This window comes from Trachymyrmex septentrionalis, unplaced genomic scaffold, assembly GCF_001594115.1.
Source record: "Trachymyrmex septentrionalis isolate Tsep2-gDNA-1 unplaced genomic scaffold, Tsep1.0 scaffold80, whole genome shotgun sequence".
Taxonomy (NCBI): Eukaryota; Metazoa; Arthropoda; class Insecta; order Hymenoptera; family Formicidae; genus Trachymyrmex; species Trachymyrmex septentrionalis.
In genome coordinates, this window is record NW_017305988.1 from 1596974 (window position 1) to 1606417 (window position 9444).

The following is a 9444-nucleotide window of genomic DNA, read 5'->3' on the forward strand; positions in this document are numbered from 1 at the left end:
CGGGACGTCCTTCGCCTCTTCTGCCGCACCTTCTCGCTCGGCAGGTACCTCCACCACGGACTTGTCGGACCCCCACCTTCCCTCGACTACTATCTCTACATCCTCTCACTCCTTCGTCACTTAGCAAGTATACCGCGATCGGTGACTGGCTTGGTGTACCCTAGCCCGCTTGTCTGGGTTTCGGCCGATCGGCACGGTAACAGCACTCGTGGTACGCGCGATTCGGCACGGCGTTCTCCGTCGATCGGTCGGACTATCGATCAACCCGTCGCGACTACGTGTGACAGTGGTGATCTGTGCTTGGTTGTATTGAGATGGCAGATCTATGAATTGAATCTGTTGTCTGAGCTATGTCGACCTCGAGTAAGCAGTGTCATGTTCGTAGCGTGGTTCAAAAATTTGCTTCTCGTTGACGTCAGATTAAATATTATGAGACACATAAATTATTCCAGTTAGTCTGTAAAAGAAGATGAATACGGATATACAGTTTACGATAATGATGATAATATATCATAGTGAGTATTACAGTGTGTAATGAAAATGTACTAAACAATTGTAATTAACCAATTGCTGATCGATGTACCTCTTGGCATAAACCATAACGCAAGTAAGTAATAAGTGTAATCGAGGAAAAACGACGCTTCGCATGAAAAATTCGCATGAAAATTAACTGATTTTGTGTTGATTAAGGTAAAGAATGAATAAAGTTTTGCATCATACACGCATATATTAATGACAATGTATGAAAGAAATGATAATAATAAGTTATAGGCTATACAAGCACATCCACGCTTTTTCTTTAGCCTTCTTAAAAACAAATTTTAACTTAACGAATTTCCACTGTTAATGACAATGCGATATTTTAATATAAAAATACGTAAATAGATAAATATATATATACATTTTGAAAGTTGAAGAATAAACGAAACTCTTAGTGAGACATTTATTGAGTGAATTTAAGTGCATAGGGTGTTTTTCAAAGGCTACACTACGTTTTGAAATTACATCAAAAAAGGACATTGTGAAAAAGGGATTAGTCAATATCCCACGGTCGACAATTAATTACAAGTCATTCTCTGATTGCTACATTTATCAGAAGAGGCATACTACAAGTCCGTATTGTCCCATGCGTAGCAAGCAACAAACGTTGGTACATCCCGAAGAAGATCTGCGCCAACCGCAATTGTCCAGCTCTCGCAATCTGCAGCTCAGCAATCATCTTCAGAATTTGGTCCACGCGAGTAAAGAGCTATCGACCGTGAAGACGAGGCCGACGACACCCGTCCTGGCGAACGACGGAGGGGGCGGCTTCTGGCTGGCCACGGTGGCCACGGGGGCAAGTACCCCAGCCGGGCTGCCCCCGCACGGAACTCATCATCCAGCCATGGATCCAACATGTGGATCCGCCGAAACCGGCTTCATCAATAGTCAGCCCTCCATGGCTGAATTCATGACGGCATTGCCACAATTAGCTGGGGATAGTAGCCTAGCACACTCGCCGGGAACCGGTGGTTCTATCAGTCCTGGTGCTCATCATCCCGCGTATCATACCATGATGGATCCCCATGGTGTCGCTGACCCCTCGGGTGTCAACGTTCCTGAGTATCCCTGGATGAAGGAGAAGAAAACTACTAGGAAAAGTAATCAGCAAGGTAAGTCACCAAATTATTTAAATACAATAGTAAGAAAATTAATTCAGGAATGTTTAAAATCAATAAGCGAATAAAATCATATTCGGTCACGCGAACAAATATGGCCTTTTTCGCTTATTTGTACAAAACTGTGTGTGTTTCATAAGTCATCACATTACTGTTGGCAAAAAAAACAGTTTTAAGAAAATTAAAGCTTTAAAAAAATAATGAAAAACGGAAATTTTTCAATTACCATCGCTATGAAGACAACGCGTTATAATTATAATATTATAATATATTCATCGAAAAATTATTACACTTTGCACCAATTATTTTACTTATTATTCATTAACAACAATTAATAATTAGTAATTTTAAAACCAAGTATTTATTTAACCTTTAATTGTAAAAGATAAATAAAAGATGAACTGATCGACATTATAAACTTTTTATTATTAATTAAAAATTATGTTCATTATATAAACTATATTTAAAAATCTTAGGGAACCGAGAATTAAGAGAAATAAATTTCTGATCTTTGTTAGTTCTATTGAGATCTATATTATGCAAACATAATAATGGAATTTGTCAAAAAAGTATAGTGACAAACGTGAATGTCAATTAATGTTGCCATTAGGATTCGGCATGCCATTTACAACGTTAGGAGTCTATTGACTCCTCACCGCTACATTGTGGTTCACCGTGGGGTGCCTGTCCGACGGCTAATAACAGTTTCAAGCCTTTCGTTTCCTACTAGCGATGTGGCACATCTGGAACACATAACTTATCAATACCACAGTTTTCTGGACATTTACAAATATTTAGATAGCAAATAATAATATATTGTCATCTGAACAATGTCATCTGAAAATATGGCATCCAGATGGGGTAAAATTTTCGAAAACAGAAAGTCAACATAGCTTCTGGACAGAATTATGCTTTTTAATTTGCACAATTCGCGCATTTGCAATTTACAATGTACTGTATAATTTACACGTAAAATTAATGTGTCATATGTCAAAAAATACGTTCTACATATTCCATTTACGTATTATATTTATTATTATATTTAATATACATGAAAGCACTTAATGAAATCCTGTATAGTATTTCTATACAGAAATAAACGTATCGTGAATCAACTTCGCTATGTTATGTCGGAAAGATATCTGCAGCAATTATTTTTCCAACAACTTGTTGGTTATTGCGAAGCTAATCGACCAACCGATAAATTTATAGAGAGATTCACGATACAAATTTATTGGTCTCCGATAGCCTTACAATAGCTAACAAGTTGTTCGGAAAACGAGTGACCTGCACACATATTTTCCCGACTTAGCATAGTGAAATTAAATTTGCAAGACCTTTAATTACTTATACTTTTATTAAATGCAATAAATAATAATAAACGGATATGTAAACTATATATTTTTAATGTGCGTTAATTTACACGTTGAATTACATGATATCCACGCGTCATTGAAGCTCATATAATAGTGGATAACGATACAATCCGAATAAGGGTTGACTAACTTTATGGGCCACTAGGGTCACCGTTCGGTAACGTCCGGGACCCTACAAACGTCTTGGTCTATTTATCTATCCCCGTTTCTCTCTTTCTCACATCGATCTTGCGCCTACAACGGCGATTTAACGTCGTGCCGACTCCAAAACGTGGTCGGTCCGTCCGCAGGACACGTCGGAAGATTAAGTGTTTGGCACGGAGGTTAACCAGCCGCTGGCCAGGCGGTAACACGCGGAATCATCTGTAAATTGAGCCCAGGACTAGCGGGAGAGAGCGTCGGGACGGCCATAACTCACATGGGGTGCCGCCACCGACGCCTCGTACACGTCGGCTCTTTGCTTTCAACTACCGTGTTATCCCTTATCGCGCGCTGCCTCGGTCATCTCTCTTTGTGATTTGCGAGCCTATATATAATAATCGTGCATCTCTTTATAATTATACTTCTAACACAATGAGAGCGTACAAAAATTGCATATCTGTTAAAATTTGAATCTAATTTCCTAAATATATAATTAAAACAAAAATTACGTCTTGTGATATATTAAAACATAAGTGCTGCAATATAATATTAATAAAAACTTTATATTAAACTTATTTTTCAGCTTTTGATTGAATTTATCTTATCTTGTTTAAAAGTACATTTCTCTTTGGTTTTAATCATATATAAATTTCCATGAATTATAGCCAACAGAAATTAAACTCGTTATCTCATTATTACGATTTTAACTGTCGAACCCTCATTAATGAATTTCTATCCAAGACGGCGCTATCTCCGTTATGAGGATGGTGTGTCCTACGAAACCTTAAGTAACATCTCGTCTTTTCGTATGTGTCACCATGCTGCTCGTATTAAATTTCAATCTGTTACATCTACGTGCCCTCCAGCTGAGATGTTTTAGTTCGGGAACGCCGCGGATGGGACGGTGAAGGAGAACGTGGTCTGATTAGTTGAGTTATTTGCCAGGAGAAGAGGCGCGACCGACGTTCCATGCTTCGTCGGTAATTCTTGCTGGATACCTTTTCTACAAAAAAGCCACGAATCTACGAGTGTTTTTCCCGACGCCTTGTTCCAGGCGTCTCATCAGTCACGTCGGTGGGTGCCAAAGCAGAGGCGTCAACCCAGCAGACTCCTCCAAGACGCCGATGTGTCAATTAATCCCTGCATCCCTCGGGATAGGACTAGGCTAGAAGCTGGATTATCATCATCCTCACGCCGCTATCTTCCGTTCTTCGTCTTACACCCTCCTGCGGGACGGCCATTTTCGTGGCCGAACTGCTTCTTACTAAACTACGTCTCGGGCTGCGTTTCCGTCATTAATTAATATAGCGGTGATACTTGATGTCGCTAATAGTCTAGCGGTGATACTTGATGTCCGTGAAATTGTTAAATAAAATTACGATGTAGCTTATACAAACGGAGTGAAAATAACGGGAGCGAGGATATAAGAGTGGATTTTCTAAAAGCCTATGGCGAGACACAAATATCGGTAAGCGGAGAGAAACTGAGGGAAAGGAGGGCATAAAGACTCGATAACGAAAGAAGGGTGGAAGCGAATTGACTATACTTGGCGATTCCATGATATAGGTGATTGAGCGAGCGGGGCTTTACCCTTCGGGAAAGAGCGCAGTACGAAAAGAACGGAGCATCTAATTTAAAGATTCATTGGCAAGTAAATCCTTACTGAATTAGAGATAACTCTCCTAGAAAATCCCAGCTACTATGATATTCCACAATCCGCTGTCTCTAACATTGCTCATGGAAGAGAAAAGAGTTTTATAACGACAATATTTATAAAAATAAATTCAATTTATAATAAAATACACCGAAAATAATCTTTTTTATATTCGATGATACAAATAATAAATCTGCGGTAATCACGTTCTTCCGATTAAAAATACTGTTTATAATATATATTAGAAATAAAAATTATTTTATTATTAATTTATTTTTAATCGTTAAATCACTGGTGACATAGATATAAACAAGTTTTATACTGCTTCTAAATTTATTAAAGAATCGGCAGATTAAAGGTTATATGTAATACGCAATGTTTGATATATGCTTACAAATACATATTACAGCCGCTACCATTCAAACAGCGAGGAGTGTTAACAACCGTTGTGCGAGATGATTGCAAATATTCGATGCGGAGTTCGTTCAATCTGGCAAGACGAATTATAGAAAGGAAGAAATGTAATTCTCATACGTTCTCATACATACAATCTTTTCAACTTGCACATTGGCGCAAAACATCTGGAAGAATAACGCCGCATAAAATATTCCAGATTATCCCCCAAACCGTCTAAGTATGACGCTCCACAGCTGCAGCAGAGGGATTTCAGTAGCAAGATGCGGGTGGCTCACCCGTTTGCACAAAGCTCAAATAATAAACACGGTATAACAAATTGATAATCTGAAACCCCATAATCGTACGCATGTTTCGGCCCGGAATCTGTAGCCCGGCACTAAAAGAAGTTTCCACGCTCGTTGTTACGCCAAATGGAGCGCTATAAAAGCGTGGGGTTCGTATCGTTATACTTCTCTCTGTCTTTCTCTCTCTCTCTCTCTCTCTCTCTCTCTCTCTCTCTCTCTCTCTCTCTATTTCTCTCTTTCTTTTTCCCTTTTTATTATCATTCCCTTTTATTCCAAATAAAATTGTAAATTGTACGTTATAATTTTGTTTAGAATAAAGAGAGATTTTTACATTATTAATATTCGATATAACGGGTTAAATAAATTATTAATCTGTCTTCTTTTTATGGAGAAGATGATATATAATATAATATAATGCAAATATATATCTACGTATATGTAATACATATACGATCAAGAACATAATACGAACCAATCGGTGATATTCGACAATGTTCCATAAAGAAAGTGAAACAACCGCGATTTTCTGCGACAATAATAATTTTATGCAAATGTTCGAAGGTGAAGCTCTCTAGAATGGCGACGATATTGTCAGATAGACATCTCTCGCCATGCTTTTCGTATTTTCCCCTTTCTAGCAGGAAATAAAAGACGTTTGAGGGTTCCTATATCTGTTATTCTACTCGTAAAAGGAAAGGAGGTGTAAAAATTTACAAAAAAGACGATAACATATGCCAGAGGGTCAACTGTAAATCGTAAAAATAAGCATCTTGTTGCCATTTAAAAATCTTATTTCTCATTAAATGAGCCAGTTATGACGTTGTTAGCAACCACTTTAATTATTTGTGCTAATTCTATATACAACACAAAAAATTATATTAACATTTTTTAGTCGCGTTCACTAAAAGTAAAATCTGCTTTCACTAAATTTCTCTTATTTGTGTAATACTTACATTCTTTCTAACATAAATAATCCTCTCATTTATCTGCTTCGCAATATTTTAATATTAAATACATAATTTCGTATTAAATGATTTTTTTTATATAAATACAATTATTTAGACGAGATATAGAAATTTGTTTACAGAAATAACCAAAATATCTAATTTATTTAAAAACAAAGTTTAAAATTACATAACGCGAGTACATTGATCTCTCATGATCTGTATTTAAAGAATCCTGACTGCCAGTTTAATAAATTGCCAAACTGTTTATAAACCGTTTAAGCATTAACATGGGATGGGAGTGAGAATCTAAAAGGAACTTCAGCCGTAAAGTAAAGGGAGAGACGATGAGAGTTATGATGGATGAAGAGGTGGACAGATCACGAAGATCACATGACAATAGAAAAAATTGTTATCTATTTTTTCAATATCTTTTATGTTTTGATATATATATATATATATAATTTTAGAAACTCTAGTAATATGACTAACATTTTCGCATTTTAAGAAACAGTTCAACCTATTACCTCTTAGGCACAGTGCAAACAAAATATGTCTTTAACGTGATAGATTATCTACAGCCATAACTTTCGCAAACCATTAGATATTTCCTATTGTAAATCCGTAGATCTAGAGATAGGTGACTCGGCAGGGCAGTTGCCATATTCTTTTTGTCACTGCATCCCGGAAGATCTCGCCCCCGCTCACGCTTTATATTAAAAATGAACTGTCGCTTCCACTGACGACATGGACGGGTATTTGACTGTACTACCGCTTTTATTTGATAAATCGCGGCGCGACCTCCTCTCTCGGTCATCTGAATTTCTAATGCATTATTTTTCCCGGTCGGAACCATCCGCCTGGCTACGTCGAGTCGCGAGGGTGAATCGCGCCACGCCAGACAGGGATGTCGGGTGGCTGAAAGAGCGATTAAGGATAAAGCAGTGGAAAAGCGACCGAAGAAATAACGGTCTGATCCGAGCGAGCTCGGAAACTCCTGACTTTTAGTTATCACGATGATTACCGTTAACTTTTATCGTAATTTGAGTATCACGTAATCGCCAAGAGAAAGTTGGATTATTTCGAGCAATCGCTTGGCACGCTTCACGTCTGATTAGAGTTTTGCCAACCTTCTTTCGCTAGAATGGGGATCAACAAGTTTGCAATGATTTTAACGTTTCATAACAGGTAATATACTGTCTTCAATGTTACCTGTCATATTTCTTATAGATTTCCTGCGGTCCACTCGGATTTCGCGCTGTAAACTTTCTAAACGATTAATCAAACTATAAAATTAGAAAAAAATATTTTAGATATCTTATCAATACGTAATGTCGAGTGAGATACAAATATAATTTTAATATCGTCATTTCAATTCTAGGCACATGTATAAAATAATTTGGATTTAGAAACTGTTCTACCTCCTTCCTACCTGTTAACCCTCTCTTCTTCCTGGAGTGGATCAACCAAAACCTGTTGCCTGTAATGGGCCTCACAGAGCGATAAAAAGTTTTCAACTCTACAGGAGCAAAAGCCTACATTTCTTCTTCGCCGACAGTTTAGCTTCATAATGCAAAGTCGCGAGTCATTCGGTGATCAAAGTGCCGCTCTCTCTCTCTTTCTTTCTGTTGGGTGAGTGGGTACGCTTTCAAAAGCTATTCTGACGTTTCTTTGAGTCGCCATCAGATGTAACATCAGGACATTGACACAAGGAAGCACCGTTTTGCAAGACAAGAGACGGTAGGACCACAGCGAGCGAGGTGATACGACATGTCCTTTTGATTCGTTTCAACGATGGAGAATTGCATCCTTTTGGTGAGCAAACTGCGTTTGAATTGCTGGAGGATCAGACCTCGATTTATAATTTTGCGATTTTAATTTAAGTTTGTCGACAATTCAATGTAAAAGAAACAGAAAATAAATTTTGATTTTTTAATGATAAAAAAGCAACCTTTATCGCGCGCGAGAATTATTCATAAACATTCGACGAATTCACGCAGTTTTTAATGCAAAGACTGAATTAAATCTACAAATTGCCATAGACGCGGTTTGTCCGAAATCTTTTTTTGTTAAATATTGCCAGTCTACAGACAAATACCGCATTAACGCAGATTTATAATTAACTTGACAATTTTACGTGAACGTTTACAACCAGTGTGGACTATAAGTACTTTAGGGTACATTAGCCCCGAAAGCAATGGAGAGCTCACCCTACCTTATCTTCTTTTCTTTCGCGAAGACAACGCACGGTTACGCTAGGGTGGACGCTGTAGGTCTAACGGAAAGAGAGAACAGTAGAAAGAGAGTGGGTGGCAAAGGGGAAATCGTCGGCAGAAAGGAGTGGGACTGTCTAGAGTAATTAGCTAGCCAGACCAAGCCAATATTGCGCTGAAAGATTTTCAACTCCCCGACGTCAACTTGGAACCGTCGCGACGGGAAAATCCGGCTCGAGCCACTCTGTTTATAAAATGTCAGGACGTCAATAAAAAGTCATGCTACGTGAAGCATAGATAATATCAGGCGAAAGAGAAAGAGAGAGAGAGAGAGAGAGAGAGAGAGAGAAAGTGAATGGAAAATTCCATAAGTTTATTAACAACTTAATTGTATAAAAAATTGCTATTAGGTATTTCCGATTCTCTGTGTCGTTTCAGATAACTGTGTACAAAAGTCTTATACGAAGAATCCCAAGTGACCTTCTTCTATAATACTTTTGAGAAAGGTTACTTTCTTCTTAAGAAGAGAAACATGCGTATCGCGACATCTAACTTTCTTACACAATTCAGTCGATCTAAATGTATGAGTATAGAAATGTTTGTGAATTATTCCTCGTATCTGTTTTACATATATTATCACTTATTCTTGTTATATAGAAAAATCAACTTTTTTATTGCAGTAGAACCATTTCAATTTTAATATACAATATATATATATATATATATACATATATATATATATATATATATACAGAGA

The 9444-nt window shown here is 37.5% G+C and overlaps 1 protein-coding gene and 1 long non-coding RNA gene across 2 annotated transcripts in view; one reads left to right on the forward strand and one right to left on the reverse strand.

Annotated features, from left to right (window-relative positions):
• Positions 1-309: 309 nt before the first annotated feature.
• LOC108754665 overlaps positions 310-9444 on the reverse strand; it is a 19488-nt gene continuing 10353 nt past the window's right edge. Inside the window, exons 2-3 of the long non-coding RNA XR_001939723.1 lie at positions 8245-8249; positions 310-323 (exon numbers count right to left, since the gene is read on the reverse strand). This is a non-coding gene — a long non-coding RNA (uncharacterized LOC108754665). The remainder of the gene's footprint in view (positions 324-8244; positions 8250-9444) is intronic.
• Positions 1127-9444, forward strand: part of LOC108754664 (homeotic protein proboscipedia) — a 26443-nt gene continuing 18125 nt past the window's right edge. The window contains exon 1 of the mRNA XM_018497140.1: positions 1127-1652. Coding sequence (XP_018352642.1) covers positions 1127-1652 — 526 coding nt within the window. The remainder of the gene's footprint in view (positions 1653-9444) is intronic.